Source organism: Myotis yumanensis, unplaced genomic scaffold (genome assembly GCF_028538775.1).
Source record: "Myotis yumanensis isolate MYYU_CA2020_CCGP unplaced genomic scaffold, mMyoYum1.0.hap1 SCAF_4, whole genome shotgun sequence".
Lineage (NCBI taxonomy): Eukaryota > Metazoa > Chordata > Mammalia > Chiroptera > Vespertilionidae > Myotis > Myotis yumanensis.
The window spans coordinates 80,559,438-80,584,350 of NW_027223755.1; the positions used below are offsets into that span (position 1 = coordinate 80,559,438).

General features: G+C 44.8%; 1 protein-coding gene across 11 annotated transcripts in view; it reads left to right on the top strand.

The window, feature by feature from the left end:
* Positions 1 to 24,913, top strand: part of CUX1 (cut like homeobox 1) — a 375,359-nt gene that overhangs the window by 150,057 nt on the left and 200,389 nt on the right. For 10 of the 11 annotated variants that reach the window (XM_070412732.1, XM_070412733.1, XM_070412736.1 and 7 more), the window contains one exon: positions 24,821 to 24,868. The exons of the other annotated variant lie outside the window; for it this stretch is intronic. In XM_070412732.1, the coding sequence (XP_070268833.1) occupies positions 24,821 to 24,868 (48 nt within the window). The remainder of the gene's footprint in view (positions 1 to 24,820; positions 24,869 to 24,913) is intronic. 11 annotated transcript variants of the gene reach the window in all.

The following is a 24,913-nucleotide window of genomic DNA, read 5'->3' on the forward strand; positions in this document are numbered from 1 at the left end:
CTTGCTGTTGGGCCACAGCCCTGTGGGACCTCAGCTTCCCTCTTTGCTTGAAGTCTGCTTGGGTGTTTTGGGTGAGGCTCCCTATTGTCAAAGAACCTAAGTGTGTTTGCAGGCCTCCAGGGATATGGGCATGCTCTGTGCATTTGAGAACAGTTCTGGGCCATCCTAGCCTCCTCCACCTATAGCAACTTATTATTAAGAATGTGTCCCTTGGGGAGGGTTCTTTCACTCCTTGGAAGGGAAGTCTTAGCTGCTGCCACGTATTGAGGGACTCTGTAGAGGGGATCCTTTGATCCTTTAAGGGAGTGTCTCTGTCCCATCCCACCCCACTAGACCCACCAACAGGAGCAGAGTCCCCCAGACAAAAAGGGCTGGCATACATCTCCCTGCTGCTCCAGACTCCAGTTCCTCGTGACTGTGGGAAGCTATCATAATAAAGGAGGCTATTTCTGAGCTGCCTGGAAAGTGACCCTAGAGGGATGGACCACCAGCCTTGTATCAGCAAATAACAACCCGATTGCCTTACTGAAAGGTGTTTGGGGTTGGAGGGAAGGGACTTTCATGCTGTGGACAGAGCTGGGCCCTTCTTGGAGTCAGAGGCCTGGGTTCCATGCCAATGTCAGGTTGCCAGGATTTTTAAGCCCCAGATTCCTCATCCTCAGAGTGACTTACTTGTCTGCCTCATACGCCATTAAATGGTAGGGATTCATGAGGTATTAGGGTCACCACTATATCACTTAAGTTAAACTTAATTTGGGATCCCAAATTATTTCACCTTGATGTGAAATATCACCCTTGTCACTGAATTACTCCATGCTTTGTGTTTAGGTAGTCTGAGTTTCCTAAAAGTACGGCTTAATCCTTTGTCACCCTTCACATACATCTGGATGCAGAGTCAGAAAGATTTTCCAAATGGCAGAGTGCAGACTGGGTGAGCTGTCTGCAGTGGGCCAGCAGCTTCTCCCCCAGGCTGATGGGTTTATTGAGATATGAGCTGGGAGGTTAGCCTGACCTGGTAATGAAATTGGATCATGGGAGCACAAGTAGACTGCTCAGGTCATCTGTTTGGCAGTTGAGCAAGTCCCCCCACGCCTTCAGTATTCCTGTGGACTAGAAGAGAATGTCAGGCTTCAATGCTTACGAGAAAAGAAAATAAATTCTGGTGATAAATCAACTCATAAATAACCACAAATGACAAACTTTCATCCCTAAAGTGTTCTAAATTTTTGAAAAGTAGATTAATATTCTATATCTCATTTGATGTTGATAGCAACCTTTTAGCTTGAGTTATTCCCAGGTGGGGAAATTGAGGCTGGCAGGTGATGCCCACCCGCCTTCACAGGTGGAGAGTGCTGAGGCTCTGGCCTCCTGGATCCTGCCACTTGGCCTAATTTCCCGCATGTGAAGCAGCACCCAACCTTCTCCCAGGTACACATAGTTGTGACAAGGGGAGTGGTGAGGAGAGTCAAAGAGGAGAAGAACGAGGTATTAGATCAAGGTGGCCCCAAACTTTCTCTTAAAGGGCCAGGTACTTAATACTTTAGGTCTGGCCTGCCAAGAGGCAAAATCAGTTATTAGGTAGGTATTTATCAACTCATCCTATATAATAAAAGAGAAACATGTAAATTGACCTTCCCTCTGCTATGCTCACCAGCCAATCATGAGTGAATATGCAAATTAACCCGACAAAGATGGTGGGCCTTTGAGCAGCATGCCCGTGCACAGGCGCTGAGCAGCTGGGGGCAGGCGTCCCACCCCACCCCACCCCGGCCGCTCCGGGCCCATGCGCAGTGCACGGAGGCAAGGAGCGCCTGGAGAGGAGCAGGACACCTGGCTTCCGCCCTGCCCAGGCCGCTCCGGGCCTGTAGTCAGGGGAGGTGGGCCGGTGGAGGGCGGCCTGTACTCCCCACATGGTGGCAGTGGCAGCCGTGAGCGCGCCAAGCGGAGCCTGCAAGCCAAGCTGAAGTAGCGCCTACAGGCCATTAGCACTGAGGAGTGGCTGCACAAGTCCCACCTCCTTGCCCAGAAGGTGCGAGATCGCAGGGACAGCCACCTTGGCGGGCCAGATTGACGTCCTCCTGGTCGCGCGATGGGGATTTGCGGATCTGCGAATCCACAGGCCTCCGGTGCGCACATTCTCTCCTCCCGCCCTGGTGTGTGAACGCCCCCAGCGCACTGTCACCCTCACGTGCCTGCAACAGTCCAGGACCAAGGCGTGTGCAAGTTCCCCCTGCCCCTCCACCGCACTTCCATCAACCCCAGCATGCCTATGTCCCCCACAGGACGTGCACACATCCCCTCTGGCATGCTCATGTCCTTTGGAGACTGTCTAGGTGTTCTGGGTGCTGAGGGTGGGCGCCTGTGAGATGACAGTGAGAGGGCGGAGTGGTGATGCCCTGTTCCTGCAGAGGCCAGTGCAGTGACGAGATCACCTCCATGGGGCTAATGCTGGTGCTGAGGTCGGAGCAGTTGCAGACAGACCCACCTGGTGGGCGCGGGCGGCCCTCGCTGAGGTGGCTTTGGTCAGCATTCAAGATCAGGAACCCAGAGGAGGCAAGGAGTTCCGTCCTCTCAGTGAAATGGTGGAGTAGCCTGGGTGACTGCAGAGGAGGAATGTGCACTTTGGGTGCCAGCACCCATGAGCAAAGGCTGCCCTGACTGAGCCTTGCTCGCGTGGGGCCTAGCGCACTCCTGCTGGCAGCGGGTGACAGGACGTGCTTTTCCGAGTTAATGAGAGAAAACATTTATTCTCCCACTGCCTGTGAAGGTGGAAAGTGAAGTGGGAGACATGCGGGGAGTGAGCAAGGTTCCCTGACTGGGGGTTCCAAATCTGCTGTTGGTTCCTTTCACCGCTGACTAGAGATATACAGGGTATCCCCCCAAAATGTATACATACTTTGAATACCTACTAATTCCAATGGGTTTAAGCATGAAAAGAAAGAAACAATGGAGCTGTCATCTGTTAAAAGTGCGGGCACAAACAGGCAGTCGGACATTCCCCGAGAGGTCCCGGATTGGAGAGGGTGCAGGCCAGACTGAGGGGCCCCCTTAACCGCCCCACCCCCTGCACGAATTTCATGCACCGGGCAACTAGTTTTAAATATAACCCTCTAAAAATGTAAAACCATTCCTAACTCACAGGTCATAAAAACACTGGCAGGCACTGGATTGGTCAGGCTGGCTGTAGTTTGTGACCCTGGGGTAGATGGTCTATTGCTTGTCACAAGTGGAATTCTGCAGGTTGTGTTCCCCTTACACCTCTCCTTTGCCTCCTGCAGAAGGCTTCTGACCAGAAGTCACTGGGAGTTCATGTAGTGTCCCTGTTTCACGAAGAATTTGGCCTTTGATAGAGTAAGGAAGGACCCATGGAAAACTCCTTTGGATGCATTAAAAGTAATCTCCTTCTGGTGTTCCTCACTGACGTCATTGTTTTATCCTCATGAGCCTGGCTGCTCTGCCCAGTGCTGGGCCACAAGGCCCCAGGTCCAGAGTCCCATACTTCTAGAAAGAGGAGCTATTTTGACCATTTTTAGGTGCCAGCCTGTGCCATCCTTTCTGGTTCTTTGTTCTCTTCTAAGCTCAGTGCTGCCCTGGCCTGTGGAGCCACCTTTGCACCATTTAGGCCTGTGTCTAGGCCAGTGGTCGGCAAACTGTGGCTCGTGTGACTTCTGCACATGGGCCACGAAGTTTCAATCGTACTGTACATGTGTGCCTGCACGTGGTATTTTGTGGAAGAGCCACACTCAAGGGGCCAAAGAGCCGCATGTGGCTCTTGAGCCGCAGTTTGCCGACCACTGGTCTAGGCGGTTGGCCTTTTTCCTTTTGAGGCAGTTTTCCTGCCATGTGGTTTCCAAAGCTCTGCCCCCATCGATGCTGGGTCCATCTTCTCTCTGCTCCATCTATTGTGGATCCCCAGCCCACCTTCTGACTGAGGTTGGGGAAGCTTGAGGAGACAGTCAACAGCACAGCCTCTGGAAGGATCATGTCCCTTTTGGAACCTGCTCCTGGAGTTGCAGGTTGTGCAATTTCTATTAGGCCCTTTCTCTGATTTTTTCTTTCTTTCTCTTTGGGTCCCTAAAGAGAAAAGCAGTGAGGAATGGGTGGGCATGTAGGTGAGTTTAGCCAGACAGTCAGTTTTTGGAGATGATAGAATATTATCTTGGAAAGATAAGGCCACAGGAGTTTAAGTTTGTTAGCCGTGGAGCTCAGAAAGCAATAGGTGCAAGGTTTCCAGGTGGACCTGCAGCCTTTCAGCAAGAAAGCCATCTGCATTTTGTCCCAGTCTTCTTCCTTTTAACCTGGGAATGAAGAGGAAAAGATTGGCAGGGGTTGACTGGCATATAGGTCGATCTCATTGGTTTGGACCTGCTTTGGAGGCTCCAGTTGGTAGCCTGTTTTTTAATGACCAGGCCAGTTGTCTAGTTATTGTTTTGGGATGGATTTTATTTGTCTGTTTGTTTGCATTTTGTCTAGTTACTGTTTAAACAGGGAAGCCTCATTAGAAATCTCTTGACTGCTGAACACACCACACTGTTCCTGTAAAGGAGAATGCTGGAGTGCCAGTACTATTAGAACCCAGGTAGAATGGATTTTTGTGGGGTTTTCTTTCCAGGGAAAATAAGGTTTACAGTGAATGAGTTTCAGTGTTCATCTTTAGGAACTGATTTGATCTAGAACGAGATCCCTGTGGAAGGAGTGAAAATTGCTCGATGCATCAGATTAAGCACCGTTGCAGCTACCACGGCAAGAAAGCATGCATGTTGGAGGCACAGGAGCAATGAGAAGTGGCCCCAGCCCTGCCAATGTAGACTAGGCTGCAGTGGAAAACCTTTGCTTTTCCAGATTTCCATGTGGAAAGTGTTTCTTGTTGATCTCATTGTTGTCATCATCCTCAGCACAGTGGCTCTCGGTTTCTTGGGTCGCTCTCTTTTCCTCTGCTGCTGACCTCTATGCAGGAGCCTTAGTTGCTCCCTCAGTCTGAAATGTTTTAGGTCAAGTTGGTGTTAACCTCTGGCTTTTAATCTCTCTCAGGTTATACTACTCACCAAGGCCTTTGGCATTTTCATAGGTCCTGTCCTGTTGTCCCTTTTAGTACCTGTAACTTTTCTATCCTGTGTCCACTTTCCATCTCCTGATAGGTGGATGTCCCTCAAGGACTCTGTGCATAGGACCCTCCACTCTGCCCACCCATGATCCCAAACCCCCGGTCCCAGCGCCTCATTTCTCCAGATCATGATTGCCTTTTGGAAAGTTGTGCTAGTTCCTAGTATTTTCCAAAACAGGTTTCTCGTGGTCATCACTATTCCAGGTCTGTTCCCACCTTCTGCTCCTCATACCTGGCTGGACGGCCACTGGTCCCATCACGCTGGCTTGAGCCTCCACACTGACTTCATCTCTGCCATCTCTCTGTCTTCACATCACCGCCCTTGCCACATCCTGCTTGTCTTGGTTCTGGAGAACACCATGTTCCTTCTCCCTCTCCATTGCCGTTGCCCCAGTGCTGTTTTTACCACCTTTGTCTAGAATTTATTTCCCAATCAGTGGCCTCATCCTTATGCTTTCTCCCCTCTGGCTCTTCCTATAAACTACTCTCAGGTGAACCTTCCTAAAGCAAGCCCTGATCTGATTCTGCGTTACTTTGCCACAGGCAGTGGCTCTCCTTACCTCTTAGGCACGTGGTCGGCAAACTGCAGCTCGTGAGCCACATGCGGCTCTTTGGCCCCTTGAGTGTGGCTCTTCCTAAGCCTTAGGAGTACCCTAATTAAGTTAGTAACAATGTACCTACCTATATAGTTTAAGTTTAAAAAATTTGGCTCTCAAAAGAAATTTCAATCGTTGAACTGTTGGTATTTGACTCTGCTGACTAATGAGTTTGCCGACCACTGTTTAGGCTGTGTGTGTGTCCTCCAAGTGACCCAGATGGCTCTTGGGGGCCTGGCTCAGCTGGCTTTGTCTCCCACACACCTCACCCCATGTTGGTTTTCTTTGAATGTACCTTTGGCTCACTTCTTTCTTCCCTTTGGTTATGCCATTGCCTTTGTCTAGAAAGCAACCTCACATGCGCCCACTTCCTCACATGCTTCCTTGATCCAACAAGAAAGGCCTTCTCTCACTTGAACATCCATCGAATTTTACCTGTGCCTTTCTTTCATCCTACCCTTTTTCATTATTTGCATGCACCTCTGTTCAAGGTTTTTGTTTTGGTTTTTTGTTGTTAATCCTCACCAGAGGATATTTTTTCCAGTAATTTTAAGAGAGGGGGAAAGAGTAGAGAAAGAGAGAGATTGATACGAGAGAGACCCATTGATTGGTTGCCTCCCACATGCACTGGAGATTGAACCTGCAACCCGGGGACATGCCCTTGGCCGGAATTGAACACACAACCCTCCGGTCCCTGGGCTGATGCTCTAACCATTGAGTGCACTGGCCAGGGCTCTGTACAAGGTTTGAAGTGAATGAGCAGGCTCCACACACTTACTTTTGTGGTTGAAGTGACCATCTCAGTCACCATTTGCCAGGAGCCTGAATGCCGATTCTCACTCTGTCCTGCTCTGCTGTGGACATGCATGTCTGGGTCAAGGTTCCTTTCCTTACCTTGAGCAGGATAAGACATGTGTAGGAACGTAACAATACCAAATTGCACATTTAAGGTGAACAAAAAAGTGTTTTCAAGCACAGAGACACAGGTATAGTTATGTGAAACCATGACTTTGTGTGATTTCAAGGCAGGCCCTTCTCAGGATTTTTCTATTTTTTTCTGGTGGACACAGGTTCATGTGTAGTACATCAGAAATATACTGAGTTCTTGATCAGGCTTGCCAGAAGTGAGCTCAGGGTTCCAGGTGTTCCGGAAAGGGAACAGGCACAGGGAATCCTTGACCACACGTACTCTGGCAGGTCCCTGTGAGTCACCTGATTGTAGCATCCAAAGACGTGGCCCACCACCTGTGGCAGTTTCAAATGAAATATAGCTTAGGAGACAGCATATTGTAGTAGCTTTGGTGTGAGCGAGCCCCTGAGTTTGCATCATAGCCAGATAATCTTAGGTGAAACACTGCCTCGCCCAGCCCCAGATTTTCTATTTACAGAGTAAGGACACACACCTGAGGGGCTGTTCTGACACACACATGAGACAGCATAGTATAGCACCTGCCGTGATGCAGGCCACATGAATGATGCCCTTAGACTTCCTCTTGGGATGGGGCCAGGTGTCACCCATCAGCCTAAAGTACCTACTACAGGAAGGCCTGTGGGGGCAGCAGAGCAGCTCAGTATTGAGAAAGCTGAGGAAATGGCTCAGTCCAGACCAGGGAGCCAAGTCTCTCTCCACAGGTGAAGCAATTGAAGTATTAGGGCCCAGGTCAGATCTCAAACCCAGCCTTTTGCCCTTTGCCCTTCTCCCTCCACCCCTTCTCTCTTACCACAGGGTCTTTCTGCTTCTCTACACCAGGGGAGTGGGATAGTTTGGCCTTAGCCAGCCTTCTTGAACTTCTTTATCTCTAATATATGTTTCTATAAATTTAAACTTTCTCAGTTGGGTAAGAGCTTTGGAATTACTAAGATTCCTTTTGTATTGCACAATGTTCTTGCCATTTAAAAGATTAGCAGGCATAATTTTAGTGAGCCTTCATGAATGGCATGCTTCACTGAGCTTAATCTCTCTTTGCTACATGTTAAAACACATAAAGAGCATCTCTAGCACACGTGGGGAGCTTGATGAAAGGTCACCCTCTGACCTCTCAGAACAGCAGACGTCTTAAGAAGAAAAAACGCAGTGAGCAGCTTCCCTTGCTGTCGTTGACAGATTCCCTGATATAAAAATGCCAGGTGCCCACAGGTTGGGCATAGGAAGTCATACCCATGCCATTTGGGAGACGAGGGGCAGGCACTGAGTTTAGGATAACAATGGAGGAAACCAGTGACATTAATTGACCTTCCCTGGCTGCAAATTAGCAGGCAGAGCTCACCCTTGAAAAATTCTGTTTGGGAAAAGCCCTTTCTGTCAAGACATGAGTTTGGCAGCCTTAGGGACAGAGAAGGGAAGAGCTTGAGAGGGCTTATTGAGAGCTGCTGCTGCCGGACATTGAGAGCCTGGAGCAAACAGGGCCCAGGAAGAAATAACAGCTCTGCTGTCAATCAGATTAGATACCTGAATGCCTACCTGTAACAAAGGAGCACTTTGCAGACTACATAGGTAAAAGGCATAGAGCTTTAGGGGCTCTGAGTAGTGCATATATAGATGGATATAATGTCATGGTCATCGTCGTCACTGTCACGGTAACAGTTAAGTAAGGACCTATTGTGTTGATTCATTCCAAAATATTTACTGGATGCTTACTGTGTGGCAGGCATTGTTCTTACAAGGCTAGTAACATTATTCCTAACTAACAGCGGAGAAAACTGAGGTTTAGAAAGGTGAACGTTTAAAAAAGCAGCCTAATGCACACAGAACGAGGATTTCAACTTAGGTCAATTTGAATTTTTTATAAGAATGATTTTGCAGGTGTGCTTACATGAGAAAGGGAGATTTAAGCGACTGAACCATACACAGCATTTTTTGAATCAAATCTATATTCAGGTAATATGTGTGTGTTGGGCGTCAGTTATAAGGCCCCACACGGGGTAGCGTATAGTCTGGAAGCAGAGGAAGGACACCAGTAGAGATGGAGCTGTTTCTTGTCCTGTGTCTGTGTGTCTGCCTATGTGCACGCACATTTACATGATAAAAAGTATCTGGAATTCTAAGGCTATTGTGTCTTCTGTGAGGGTCCCTCACAGGAAATGTTGATCTTTTTTCATTTGTAGGGGATATGGTTAGAGCATTTTCCCCACATTGCTGTGATTGGATCACCTTTCTTAGTGGCTTAGGAGGAAATTTGAATATCAGTAACTGATACACTAAGGAATTACTCTTTGTCTTGCCTGTTTCCTGGGATCCATTAATACTGGCCCAGGGCTTCAACTCTTTGCTAATTTAGGTTCATTTTCCAAAGCATGATGAACCTATGGCCAACTGAGCAGGATTTTACAGCTTCTAAAGTAGAGCTTTTGGGATATAGTGCTAGGGTCAGAGGTGATCAGAACTGGGTAGAGCCTGTTTTACAGATGGGGAAACAAGCCGGGGGGCGGGGGGCAAAGCCACCTGCTGATAGCACACAGTGATAGGGTGATGACACACATTTATCAGATAAGCCAGGGCATTTGGAGAGTGAACGGGATGTAATAATAATTATGTTGGGACGACAGGTGTGGTACTCCTACAGCGTAAAGACAGGTTCCTGGTTCCTTTTCCTTTTTTGGAGAGGAAGGAGGAGCCAATAACAGCTCTATTAAGATATAATTCACTTACCATACTGTTTGCCCATTTATAGTGTACAATCAAATGGTTTTTAGTAAATTCACAGAATGACCATAATCAATTTTAGAACATTTTCATCACCATCCCCCCCAAAGAAACCCTGTACACTTTAGCAATCATTGTCCCACTTTTCTCCTACCTCCCTGGTCCTGGGCAGCCATGAGTCTACTTTTTATAGAGCTTCGCCTATTTGGGGCATTTTATATACATGTGGTCTTTTGTGACTGGCTTCTTCGACTTAGCATAATGCTTTCTAGGGTCATCCATATTGAACGTATATCAGTACGTTAGTCCTTTTTATAGATGAGTCATAGTTCATTCTATGGATATACTACATTTTGTTTGTCCATTTATCACTTGATGGACATTTGAGTTGTTTCCACTTTTTGGCTAGTACGAAAAATGCTGCTATAAACATACTTGTACAAGTTTTATGTAAACAAACAAACAAAAAAGTATCTGGAAGAGTCTCAGGTGAAGTGCTGATGGAGATCAGAGGGTGTCCTGTGTGCACACCAGTGACTTATTGACTGCTCCAAGCGATGCCAGTCAGAGGCTTTCCGTTTACATTGCCCAGCTCAAAGCATGTATTATAATTTAATTTATTGAACTTTATTTCTACAACCCCACAACAGAATATTTTGTTTGGAAGAAGCCCTCTCTGGATATATTGTTTTATAGTATATCCATGCTGCCGTCTATTTTCATAGCATTCCTACCAAGTAGTGGGAATCAGATAAGAGCCTCATGTTACAAAGAATAATAAGAGGGCAATGCGTCAAAGCACTGCCCAGCCCTGGACTTGACACGCAGGGAACATTTGGAGAAGTTGTATCGGAATCAGTGATTCTCTGACTGGCAGAAGCCACTCATTCCCCTAAACTCTTTCCCCACGACCACCAAGAAGTGCCTTTCTGGGGTGGTTTGCCAGTCTCCTAGGGTGGTGATAGTGTTTGGGAGACGGTCTCTTCTGCCTTTTGTGAACTCCCTCTGAGTAAGTTGTGATGACCTTATGGAGCTGGTACCCAACCAGGGCAGGAGACTAAGTTTGCTCCCTCATTCAAGGGGAGAGTTTTTAGTATTTTATCTAGACCAGTGGTCGGCAAACTCATTAGTCAACAGAGCCAAATATCAACAGTACAACGATTGAAATTTCTTTTGAGAGCCAAATTTTTTAAACTTAAACTATATAGGTAGGTACATTGTTATTAACTTAATTAAGGTACTCCTAAGGCTTAGGAAGAGCCACACTCAAGGGGCCAAAGAGCCGCATGTGGCTCGCGAGCCGCAGTTTGCCGACCACGGACCTAGACCCTTGAATTTAAAATACACACTTTGTTACAGATAATTTTGGGCTACAGAAAGGACTCTTTTAAAGAGTATTCCAAAATAACTTCATCAAATGAAGTTGTAAGTATAGGTTGCCATGTTGTTGATACCGCATTAGTTTTTATAAATGGGGCTTCCAGTGGTCCCAGTCCCAGGGTTCACGAACATTCCCAGCAGATGGACGCAATTATGTGTCATAGGCTACTGTGCACATCTGCAGGTGAATCCTCTCAGCCTCGGGTTGGACAGCTGGATGTTTGAACCCCAGGCTCTAAAGCCAGTTTTTCCCCCACATATCTTTTGTGGGCCTTCAGCATCTTTTAAAGGTTATATCTGCAGACTTTGCACTTCCCACAAGGGAAGTATGAAAGTAAAAGGAGAAGACAGACTGATAGCTGTACTTTACTTTGCAGCCTCTTTGGCTGGACTCTCTGAAGGTTTTGTCTGGGGTCATGAAGAGGCCAGCTCCTGGCTGCCTTCAGCAGCATGCAGACCCCGCTGCCTGAGAGGACCACCTAGCTCAGTGATGGCGAACCTATGACACGCGTGTCAGAGGTGACACGCGAACTCATTTTTTTGGTTGATTTTTCTTTGTTAAATGGCATTTAAATATATAAAATAAATATCAAAAATATAAGTCTTTGTTTTACTATGGTTGCAAATATCAAAAAGTTTCTATATGTGACATGGCACCAGAGTTAAGTTAGGGTTTTTCAAAATGCTGACACGCCGAGCTCAAAAGGTTCGCCATCACTGACCTAGCTCATGCATTCCTGTGGCAGCTACAGCAGCCTCACTGTCCCTTCCACAGCCTTCCCTGCACTGGTGCCTTGTTTCCTCTCCATGCTCACCTCCATTTTTTCAATCAAAGCCCCACTAAACCCTTCATCCCAGCCCCAAACAAAGCCATCTCTCTGAAACAAAGCACTCTGTCCCCCTCCCTGTGTGTCCTGCTCCCACTCTGTTCTCTGGAGTGGGGCAGACCTGGGGCCATTCATCCTCACATCTTCTAAACTTGACTTTTAGTACATAGTTACTGAGTGAGTGAGTGAGTGAGTGAGTGAATGCAGTAAGCATTCTCCAGAGAATTCTTAAACTGTCTTAGCCAGTCATGAACTTTCCCTGCAGTCAGCTTTAAGAAGCCTGAAGTCTTTTTGGTATTTATCTCTTTAAAGAATATATTTTTTAAAAATAGCACCAACCACTGTTTTGTTTTGTTTTTTAGCTGATATCCTATATGTGTGATAAGAAACATGATTCCTGGCCTGGCCAGCTTGGCTCAGTGGTTGAGTGTTGGTTGACCTATGAACCAGGAGGTTACTGTTCAAATCCCGGTTGGGGCACATGCCCGGGTTGTGGGCTCAGTCCCTGGTGTGGGGCAGCCAATCGGTGGTTCTCTCTCATTATTGATGTTTCTGTCTCTCTATCCCTCTCCCTTCCTCTCTGAAATCAATAAAAAATATATTTTTAAAAAAGACAGAAACATGATTCCTTGGGCAAGGAAACTTGCTTAGTTTAAACTGTTGTTGCTCAGGTAAGCTATAGGAAGAACCTAAATAAATAGGTCCTCTGACCTTCCTCAAATACTTACCAATGTAAAACATGCTGTCCTCATACAAAAAGAAAACCAAAACAGGACACCCCAGCCTGGGGTTATGAATGTCAGCACTGTTGTTGGGTGTATTCTCTATGGGGCTGAGTCATAGGTTAAAAGAAATTTTTTAAGAAAAGCAACAAGGTAAGAAAAACACTAAAGCTCAAGTTAAGATGATTGGAGATAAATAGAGATCTATATTATTTTCCATATATGGTAAGAAAAGTCTGTGCAAACGCCTCGACATTTATGGACTTCTCTATGATTCATTTAGCAGGACCAGCAGCTCAGGCCAAGAGATATAGAATTTGTTAAACTGTATCTCTTTCCTGAATTGTTTCACTACAAAGAAGCCATGCTGTGTATTCAAAAGAAAATTCCAGGACTGCGCAAAAGTTAGTATTTGGTAAACGGCCTGAAAAATATTATTAGAGAAATTCCAAAAGTATTTTAAAGCCATTTGTTTACCAAAAACACAGAATAATTCTCCCAGCATTAGTTTTCTACAGACCCACGTTCACATACCCAGTGTAATTTCGAGAGGTCTGTGCTTTTTTAACGGAGTTGCTCACATACACACTCTTGTCGCTTTAGTCTGTGACAGAGTTAAGTGTAATTCGTTGTAATTCAAGGTTCCATTTCCAGGGACAGGATTAAAAATGAACACTCAGCCCTCTGCTTCCCTAAGTCCAGTGTTTCCAAGCTGTGATGGGCTCTTGCCATCCAGGTCCTGGCACTCACGGGCAGCAGGCCCAGAAGTGACCGGTGTCCATGGGCTTCACAGTGGGTTGCTGTAATAAGTGCCTTTAGAAGTTTCACTTACGGCATCCCAAAGGGAAACTCAGTACAAGCTTCACGCCCACCACAAAGCCACCCTTCCCTATCTAGGATTTCCCATGAAATGTGGTGCTAGTTTTGAAATGACACGCATGCTTTGAACTGCGAAGTTGGGTATACTCATCAATACTAAGGCTTCTTTGCAGACATACTGCTTGAGCAGTGCAGACTAACAAGAGTGAAAAGTCAATGAATGAAGCATCTTTTGGATCTGGAGGCCACAGCATAACCAGCATGATGAGTAACTCACTTTTTCTGCCCACACTTGTGGGGTATCATGAACCTCATCCTTGACCTCGAGGATCTCCTGGGACCTGCTGGATGAGACTGGATAAAGCTAAGGAGGTGGTTCCTAGTGCCCTGAGATGGACTTCCTTTGGTGCGATGGGGTTGGGTGCCCTTCCCAGCAGCGTACTAGTCTGATGTCTGGGATGCTAAAGTGGATGAGGACCAGGAAGACCCCAGGAAGCCTTTCTTTGGCCTGGAAGATTTTATTTCTTCTGAATTGCTAGGTTGAGGTAATCCACTGGGAAGCCTCTGAACGTCTTTAAACATAGAATCTGATTCCAAAGGTTTAGATTCTCTAGTAGCCCAGTGAGTCACATGTTTCTTAGACTTGGTTTTCAACCGTATGATATAAATAATTCCATTTAGGAATTAAGAAATTATGGTCTACCTTTCATATTCCAATGGTTCTATAGTATTTTCCAAAAGAGAAAATGTGTGTAAAAATCCTAAGTTCCCTGCTTGGATCCCACATCTGTAGGGTCTTCTGGTGGCTCAGGGGTCACAGGTCCTTTGTTCTGCTGGTAAAGTTAGGACCCTGCCAATAAGGATTGGCCTCTGTTTCCATTTGTGCATTTGATGAATGAGTGTCTAAGAAAGCACTTACAGCGTGCTCTGCGTCTACAAGTAGATTTTCCTATTGTTTATTAATTATTCCTCTTAGCATCTCTGCAAAGCGAGTAAATATTAATAAACAATTTGTGCTGATTATTTAGCTAAGCTGAAGGTATGTCTTTTCCACACTGCTTAATTTTAAGTAAGCTAGTTGCACACAAATGATAAATAAACTTGAGGTAAGGCCTCTGGGTCAGGAAACAAAGAAAACTGAGACCAAGACTGGGAAGGAACATGTTTGAGATCTGATTTTAATCTTCTCTATCTCCTTGGCAGAGTCTTTCCTTGTTTTGTGATTTGCCTGCCGAGCCCAACATCTCATGTGGGATCTGTGTGTGGGCTGTCTCTGCCCCTTTGGTGGTGGTTTGAGACGATAGTTTAATTCTCCCCAACATTGTCTAAGATCTGTGACTTTGTCCTATGGTTATACAAAGTATGAATGTTTGTTATAGAAATTTGCATATAGCATAAAGAAGATCTAGACAGAAATGTTAGCATGTTGTCTTAGATCTTAATATTTTTTTGTTCATAAGTAAACAGTAAAGATTATGCTGTATATACTGTTTGCTGGCATGATTTTCCCCCCACCTTAATATTTTATAAAAATGAAAAAATATAAAACAAATGATTGCCTAGTAGGTTTCCTGCTAACACTTATTGTACATATAAAATAATTTTTCTTTGGAGAAATAAGTATAGTTTAGCTATGCTTTATAGGTACAGTACGTATTTTCTTTGTGGGCCGTACATAGACTCAAGTAATGCCTGGCTGCTTAGTTGGCCTTGGGGATGTCACCATGTCTGGAGATTCTGTCACCGAAAAGCTGCAGGAGGGTCACACAGTTGTTCTGTAAACCTTAAAAAGTCATCTTGCTTTTCAAAATGATCACTTGATCCCCATCCTTAGTTTTTAAAAGAATGTTCTTGATGTTAAAAGGATACAACCTACTTAAAGACAGAGAAATGAAAAGTAAGTCGTAATTCCATTCATCTACTATTTAACACTCTTGCCATTCTTGTCCAAGCACACAGGTGTGTTTATTTGTTTTTACAATGTGGGGGTCATACTCTAAACCCGTTTTGTAGTTTGTGGCTTCTTTTTTCCTCTTCCTTTTCCCTTTAACTTGCACCCATACTCCAGATGTGGGGTCAGGCACCTCTTTCTCAGGGGAGCCCTCCCTGCTGTCTGGGCCAGGTCTGCCTCATAAATGCTCTCCCAGCACCATATGTTTTCTCTTCATGGCTCTAACCACATGGCGTGTTCTTCTGTGGGTGGTGACTTGACTAATGTCTCTCACCCCACTAAAAGGGAGAGCCTGTAACAGTGCCTGGGGGTCTGTAATAGCTACCTAAAAAATATCCTATATAATAAAATCCTAATATGCTAGGTGTCTGGATGTCTGTTCAACCAATCAAAGCATAATATGCAAATGATATGCTAAGGCTGCTCAACCGCTCGCTATGACATTTATTGACCACCAGGGGGCAGACAGGCAGCCAGTTGACCAGTCACTATAACGGGCACTGACCACCTGGGGGCAGACACTCCAACTGGTACGTTACCTTGCTGCTGGGGTCTGGCCAATCGGGACTGAGAGAGATGGGCTGGACACACCCTGGAGCCCTCCTGTGGTCCCTCCCCACTGGCCAACCTCCTGCGTGCCTCCCCGGCCCCAATCGTGCACTGGTGGGGTCCCTCGGCCTAGCCTGCACCCTCTCGCGCAATCCAGGACCCCTTGGGATGTCAGAGAGCCCGTTTCGGCCTGATGGCAGAACGACTGGTCTCTATGACGCGCACTGACCACCAGGGGGAAGACGCTAAATCAGCCGTAGGCAAACTACGGCCTGCAGGCCGGATCCGGCCCATTTGAAATGAATAAAACTAAAAAAAAAAAAAAGACCGTACCCTTTTATGTAATGATGTTTACTTTGAATTTATATTAGTTCACACAAACACTCCATCCATGCTTTTGTTCCGGCCCTCTGGTCCAGTTTAAGAACCCATTGTGGCCCTCGAGTCAAAAAGTTTGCCCACGCCTGCGCTAAATGCAGGAGCTGCCCCCTGGTGGTCAGTGCACTCCCACAGGGGAAGTGCTGCTCAGCCAGAAGCCGGGCTCACAGCTGGCGAGTGCAGCAGCAGTGGTGGGAGCCTTTCCCACCTCCACGGCAGCGCTAAGGATGTCCAACTGCCAGCTTAGGCCCAGACCCCATGGGGAGCAGGACTAAACCATCAGTCAGACATCCCCCGGGGGCTCCCAGACTGTGAGAGGGTGCAGGCCAGGCTGAGGGTGCACGCTCCCCCGCTCCCCCAGTGCATGAATTTTGTGCACTGGACCTCTAGTTTGTTAAATAAATGGCAATCATGTGCATTATTCCATGGTATTACCTATACTTTGAAAATAATCTTACTGACTACCTAATATGCCATTGTATCGCTTTACTAAATTTATTTAATTCAGTAAACAGTTATCCTCTACTGTTGATGTCTATATTATTTCTCATTTTTCTAATACAGTATTATTATGCATAAATTTCTGCCTACATCTCTGGTCATCCTTATGGGTAAACTCCTATAAGTAGAAGCTAAACTGGAGGACTGATCTGCAGTCTAATTTGAAATAGACTATTTGTCTGAATGTTAAGAGGGTCTAAGGTCTGGAGTGAATTGCACAGGTGTGTGGTGAAGTAGGAGTCACACTCTCTTGTTCCTTTCAGAAAGCCCCAGGGTAAGAAGGCAGCACGTGCCTCATCTAGCACATGAATCCCCTTTGCAGCAGTTCCCATAAAGGGTCAACTTGCTGATGAGTCACTCATTCAGTTCACAAGTACTCACTAAGTGTCTACTCTGGACTGAGCACCATCAGTGGCCCCTGGGAAGGCCCCTCAATAGCCTACCAGGAGTCCAGCTTTGGTTCATCGTTAGCACTAGGATGTAAGCCCCCTGAGGGCAGGGAACCAAGACTAGCTCATTCACTGCATTTAGTAAATATGCAAATGATTATGTAATAAATTATATGTGTATACCTATGGATGTGTAGAAAGAAATCGCAGCAGTATTTTCAAAGTTCTGAAATAAAACTAAAGGTTTAGACATAAGGATTTATTCAGAAAGTGACCTAGAAGAATATTTTGAAATGAGACCTAAAGACAAGTCAGATATGTTTAGAAAATTAGTCTAAGGAACCTGGGCTGCCTCCTTCCTGCCCTACCCTGAACCCACCAAGAGTCCTGCAGGAAGCCCTTGTGCCCACCAAGCAGGGGTGATGCCAGCCCAAGCTGTGAGAGCCCTCAGCCCACCATCTCCTTGAGGTTCTGGGGGAGGGCTCCCACGCCCACAGGAGGCTGCTAGCCATCCCAGCTGCTTCTGGGATACTGGCAGGTCATCAGTGGACAACTAACAGCCTTGACGTCCTGACACAATTGGGTGCCTTTCTCTGCTCCAAGATCAGAAACCTTTAGAGCTGCCATTTCTCTAACATTTTGGTCTCTTAAAAATTAAGACTCCGGAGAGCTTTTGTGTCTGTGTGTGTCTGTCAGTACTGACAGTTAGAAATTAAAACAGACTTTATAAAGCATAAGAATACTCCAGGCACATAATGGTATCATCACGTGTCACATGGCACCTGAAAAATGTCACTGTACGCCTGTGAGAGAATGAGAGTGGAAAAAACAGATAAGCAAAACCAGTTTTGACCTTGTGGACCCCTGGAGGGTCTGAGGGAGCCAGGAATCCCCAGACCTTACTCTGAGGTCCTCTCCCATACTGCTAAACCACTGTCACATGCTACTAGATCTTTCTTCACTCCAGGGCCTCTGTCCTGAGCACCATCCTCAGTCTTCATCGCCCTAGGTCCAAGCTCCAGCATTATCAATCTGGTAAACCTGCCACTTTTCATCATCAAGGGAGTCTTTCTAAAGAACATTACCACTTGCTCTTGCCCAGGAACCCAGGGGTTCTCCTCTCTGTATTTGAGTGCCCGGAGGCTGGCCCTCCCCGCTCACCACCAGGAACCCCCTTCCCAGGCCTTGCACACACACCCCTTTGCTCCCACCTTCTTCCAGCTGCACAAACCCAGGCCTTCCATTACACTGTTTTATTAGACACAGTGCTAAAGGCACATCCATCAGTTTTAGAGACTTTCTGCCAAGAAACAGAACATGTTTTAAATGGAGCAAAGAAATTTAAATGGGAAGAAATTATAGCATGAGTGAGTTTATCCCTTTCAAGATAATCTTATTTAATAACCAAAAAAACTCACAAAGATGTGCATTTTATCCAGCTACAAAGGCAGCGTGGCAGGTTATATATTGTGGTAATTATATGTTTGGGGTTTCATTCCTTCTTTAAACTAGATTTCTATTATTTCAGAAAATCAACCGTTGTAGAAAAAGACTATTCATTTATTTCATTGCTGGGTGGCCCATACACTGTAAAAATAGGTCAAGAACAGTAATCTAAATTGACTGCTGATAAATAATTAAAGCTAATGGAATTTTCTCAAATCTGTGAACTAAAGTCTTTTGAGAAATTGCCAGGACATACTTACTGTCCGCTGTTGTATATAGAAAGATATTTTTTATTTAATGCCTCAGTTTAAAGTTTCTCTTTTCTGTCACAAAGACTGGAAGGTGTATGTGCTCGTATATAAAAGTGGCCAAAAGTGTGGTGCTCCATTGATAGCTGTATGTTTCATCCTCAGATGAGATGGGAAGCAGAGGTTTCAGGCCCTGGAACAAAGAGAAACTTCACTTTTCACTCAACTGTATTTTTAAGTTGAGCTCTATACTCTATGTATCATATAATGTATTTTGTGACTTGTTTTTAAAAACTCCATACCTGGTCTGTGCTCTTGTGTGCATGATAAGGGAGAATTCTAGCTCTCTTAAATGACATCCAGGGAAATAAGAACCAAGAACAATCTTTCTTTTAGAGATAATTATGATTATCGCATTGGTGCCACTAGGACCTTATTCCACTTGACAAAATAGACTTATTTTTTAGAAGAGATGGCTTATCAGTAAGAAAACAAATTGTTATATTGCATACAGTCAATAAGACTAGCCCTAGATACTGTGCACTGTGTAGGTTTTTCTTTAATAATAAAGATAACTCAGCCATCATCAGGATATTTTAGAATTCTAAAGACCTTAGAAAAATCACTAGCTAGATGCTTTTGAACAATTTGTCTTCAGTATTTTGGCTTTAAGTTGTAGAAAAGAGTTCACTTTCTCATTTCCGTTTGATTAAATATCTTGGTTGAAAAAAATCACTAATTTACTATTACTTTTTAGAAAAGTCATTTTTTAAAACTGCACTACTTATAGCTAATCAAATGTTGTATTTATTATGTTTAAATAAATTTATAAATGATGACTTTTTCTGAAATTAAACTTGTTTGCATTTTTCTTTAAGAAAATGCTCTATATAGCCCTAGCCGGTTTGGCTCAGTGGATAGAGTGTCAGCCTGCGGACCGAAGGGTCCCGGTTCGATTCTGCTCAAGGGCATGTTACCTTGGTTGAAAGCTCCTTCCCAGCCTGGGCCCTGGTCAGGGCACAGTCAGGAGGCAACCAGTCGATGTGTTTGTGACTTGTTTTTAAAAACTCCATACCTGGTCTGTGCTCTTGTGTACACGATAAAGAAGAATTCTAGCTCTCTTAAATGATATCCAGGGAAATAAGAACCAAGAACAGTCTTTCTCTCTGTTTTTCCCTCTCGCTTCCACTCTCTCTGAAAATCAATGGAAAAATATCCTCAGATGACGATTTTAAAAGAAAGAAAGAAAGAAAATACTCTATATAGAAATTTCTTTAAAAAGAAATTATTCCTTTCAGATTGTCCCTATCTAGCATCAATATAATCTGGAATCTGAGTATTTGTATTTTTTTTTTTAATATCCTCACCTGAGGATATTTTTTCCATTGCTTTTTAGAGAGAGAGAGAGAGAGAGGGAGGGGGGGGGAGAGAGAGAGAAAATTCAATGAGAGACACATCAACTGGTTGCCTCCTGTACACATTCCAACCCACTGAGGGCGGGGAGCAAACCTGAACCCAGGTATACGCTCTTGAATGGGAATTGAACCCATGACACTTCAGTTGCCTGACAATGCTCTAACCGTAGAGCCACACCAGCCAGAGTTGTAGTTTGTATTTTTAAAGATCTTTAGAATTCTTTATTTGGGGCAGCTCAGATAGCTGGGTAGAGGTAGTGGATATTTTCAATGGCTCTTATTAGAATCCCATGCCTTTGTTTTCTAGAACTTTGTTCCAATACGAATGCACAGTGCAAATCTTGAGAATAGAATCTTGGCATTAGATACACTGATAAGGACTTAGAACAACTAACAGATTCTGTGTCTAGAGTGAGAGCGGGACTTGGAGTAGCCCAAGGAGCAAGGAGCCCGGGCAGGAGGGCTTTGCCTAGGATGTCGCTGGAATGGGTGGAGTGGTGTTTGGTCCAGAGAGAAGACGGGTGGAGAGGAAGGTGAATGGAGAGATGAGCAGGGTTCTCAGATACTTAAGAAGGGCTGAAGGGAGAGCTGAACTCCACCCACCAGGCATCGTCAGAGAGCAGGCCTGGGCCCAGGAGAGTGGAGGTTCAGCCATTCTCCGCTCCCGTGGGCAGATCCAGGTCACTGCTTTGTCAATCTCCCACTCAAGAAAAGAGAGTGAGAGTGGAATCACTTCCAATCTGCTCCCACTTTTTTTTTCTCTCCCACTTTTTTAAAGTAAAATATTCACCAATGAAGAATAACATCACTTGAGCCTGTGTCAGGATAGCTTTCCTCCAAATATCCGCATTTGCTGGTAGCACTGGTAGCCCACTGTTTGAAAACTCTCCATCCGAGATGAGCTGCCTTCTATGTCAGGCCTTGGGAAGGCAAGCCATGTGACCAGGACACCACAGTGAGGTCTCCTACCTTGTGCAGTCAATTGGACCAGATGACCCTAGATTTCCAGGTTAACTTGATGAAGATGACAGTTAACTAGTTGGTAGGTTGTAATGTAAGAGAGAGAGTCCCTCACCCCAGTCTCATAATTCTTTCTTTGCCTGTTCTGCGTGACCCGTCAGCTGAAGGCTTTGTGTATCTCAGTGAAATATAGTGTCTTAAAAACATTTTCTATTTCAAACACACGCAAGATAGGGTGAGTACAATGAACCCCTGTCCCATTATCCATCTGTAACAAACATCAACCCATCGACACATTTATTTTGTCCTTATTTTTACCTATTACCCCTCCACATTACGTTATTTTGAAGCAAAAATCATATTTAATCCATAAATATTTTAGTACATATCTCTAAAAGACAAGGACCCTTTTTAAAATCAGCTGTCACTGCAGCTTAAAGATAAAAACAACCTTGGCCCTATTCTTTTAACTTTAATTAATTTTGTGGTGTGCCATTATCGATTATAACACATACAGTTTTACACATATTACCATCTTCAGTATGAATCTTAAAATCGATATCACAGCTTAATAAGTGGCATTTGTTTTCGAATGTAGCATAAGATAATGGCACATCTCACATTTGACAATATCAAATTTAATGAAAATGTTGTATTACAAAATGGCTTTCTTTGAATATATAACCTAAATCATTTTCAAGTTACAATTTTCTTGCTTTGAGACCTGAGTAATGAGGAAACAACCAGGGGTTAGTAAGTTCATTTGGAGATCATTTTTTTTAACACTGAACCTCCTCGTCTGTAAACATTTCCTAGGGTTTTCAGTGCAAGCCAGTCTTTTGTCATTGCCTGGCCCCTATCAAGGCTTAAACCCCATCCGCACCCTTTCACCACCCAGACACAATGAAGGAAATGTGAACTAAGACAAGGGGAGAGCTGGGAGTGCCTGGGCTGAGGCAGTTCTAAAATAGAAGCTGAAGGGGTGAAGCCACGGCCACCAATACCACGGGGCTGGGTCCCTAAGCTTCCTGTGACCACACTAGGGGTAGGGGTGTTGGCAGCCCTGTGAGAGTCACTGAGGGGAGCCTTTGAGAGGTGACCTAGTCCAGCTCCTGCACTGCCCCAACCCTGCCCTTTGAAAAGGCCATGTTGTCCCCAAAGACAGAGGGCGAGGCACCACCAAGAGCTGCAGCCAGACAGCTGTACGTTCTTAACTGTAGGCGTTATCCCATAGAAGTGCATGTGAGCTACTGTGAAGCAAAAGTAAAAGATCCTGAAAAATCAGGATTACAAAATATTTCAAAAATAGAGATCATTTTATAACTTCCAAGATGCATTTGTAATTCATAGCCTCCTTTTGTTTTGTTTGTTTTTTTTTAAATATTTTTTTAAATTTTATTTCAGAGGAAGGGAGAGAGAGAGAGAGAGAGATAGAAACATCAATGATGTGAGAGAATCATTGATCGGCTGCCTCCTGCACACCCCCTACTGGGGATCGAGCCCGCAACCTGGACATGTTCCCTTGACCAGAATCAAACCTGGGACCCTTTAGTCTGCAGGCTGATGCTTATTCACTGAGCCAAACAGCTAGGGCCATAGCCTCCTTTTGTTTATGGGTAATGCCAAGGTTTTTTCCCCAGCATCTGTTTGTCCTTCCAAACCTAAACAGCCATGTCCTGGGTGCCACTCTTTCCTAGACACTACCACACCTCAGTGGCCACCAGCTCTGAATCCATGGTACGAGATTCTGTGATGCCTGGCCCTGGCATTGTGTGCGAGTGTGGAGTGGGAGAGGTGTCATGGGGTGTTGTGAGTACCACACCCCAAAGTGGGAACCAAGCCTTCCAGAGACCACCCAAGTGCCCCAATGGGCTGAAAGCCAAAGATTCATACCCTATGAGTCCAGGGACATATATTTTGGGACATTTCCTGCTTGTGCCTCACAGGTGCAGCTGAGCATTGCATGGTGATTTTGTATTCTTCTGTTTTGCCTCCCCCCCGCCCCCCATTATTTGTTTATTGATTGATTTTAGAGAGGGAGAAGGGGGGGGGGGGGAGACAGACATCAGTTTGTTGTTCCACTTATTTATGCATTCATAGGTTGCTTCTTGTTTGTGTCCTGACTGGAGATCAAACCCACAACCTTGGTGTATCGGGATGATGATCTAACCCAGTGGTCGGCAAAATCACTAGTCAACGGAGCCAAATATCAACAGTACAATGATTGAAAATTTTTTTGAGAGCCAAATTTTTTAAACTTAAACTATATAGGTAGGTACATTGTTATTAACTTAATTAGGCTACTCCTAAGGCTTAGGAAGAGGCCACACTCAAGGGGCCAAAGAGCCGCATGTGGCTCGCGAGCCGCAGTTTGCCGACCACAGATCTGACCAACTGAGGTACCTGGCCAAGGCAAACTGTTTCGCTTTTAAATCAGAATGGTTTTCTCCCACAACCATTGTTACATAGAAAATTCCTCACTAGCATTTTTCTCTTCAGTTTTTTGATCTGTAAAGTGAGTTGTGAATCAGTGGTTTGGAGAATAATGAAAATTCATTTCACATAGAAGCATCTCTGTAAACATTGCTTATTATTTGCATTACATTCAAGGGGGAGGACGTTGAAATGCACTATTGTGACTTTACCAACAGACCTTGATATTAATAATCTCAAAGACATTGCTTCTCTGTGTTAAGATATTTATTGCTTTTTGCTCAATAAATGGCACAGTATGAAGCAAATTTAAAATAGTGTTGGAAAACCTGTCACTGAATTAAGTGTGTAACCAAGTTATTAGGTTTTGTAATTTTGCGTTATATCCCTAATTGTAGTTTGTGCCAATATGGTTTTGATTGGCCTGGACCCTGCTTTCTTCAGTTTGAGGTTGCACATGGTGGCCGGGGTGGCAGCGCCCGCAGACGTGGTGCTGCCCAGACAGTAAAGGCCACTCCGTTCTAAAGGGCAGTGAATTGTGCATGTCCTCTCTGACTGGCAGTAGAGTGGCCCAGGGGTCAGAAGTGTCCTAGGTTCTAGCTCTTTAGTTTAGTACTAAACCATGTAATATTTGCAGATAGAAGAATCAATCGGATAAGAAATTTCCCAAACTGCCAAAAATAAATTTGGGATGGGTAATTTTTTAGTTGGTGACTTGAAATACATACATAGCAGTTTGCGTGTGTGTGTGTGTGTGTATGTGTGTGTGTGAATATTTCTCTTCAGCTGTCTTCACATATATGTGTGTGTGCATACAGACACACATCTTGTTTTAAAGAGTTATTTTAGCAGGTCTGTCATGAGACATGAAAATGCCCAAAGAAATGACTTGTAAAATATATAGTGGATTGGTTATAGCAGGAACAGCAGAGAGTTTATTTACGATCATTATGAGAGGTGTGGTTCTTCTGCCTTCCTAGATGCTATAATCGAAAGTACTTTTGTCATCTCCTATACTTCTCCAAGCTGCTGTTCTCGGGTGGCTGTTCCTTTGCCAGTTGGCAGGGATGAGCCTAGTAAGATAAGAGGCACTGTTTTGTGGGCTAAACTCCAGAGCACCTGGGTCTTATACCTGCACCCAGGCATCCCCCACTCATACTGTCCCTTCTCTTCCATTCTCCAAAGTGGTTTCAAATGCCTTGGCCCCACTGCACATTTGAAATGAGGTGTATTTAACCAGGATTTAGTAGAAACAAACTTAATGGTATTCTTAAATTCATGGGCACCAGTTGACATTATGTTGTATGAATCAAGGCACGAAGCAGGAGAGGGACAAGGATTGCTTAATATAATGATGACTATCACTGAATTCAAAGCTGTTTTTAGGGAGCCTTAACGAATGTTTCCCTTCTCTTTCCTTTTCAAATGGCTGTTTCCTGACCTATCCCTCTTGCTCCAGGATTTACGCAAGCAGGTAGCGCCACTGCTGAAGAGCTTCCAAGGGGAGGTAAGCGTTTATATTTATTTTATATCCTGAGCCACCCTTCATAGT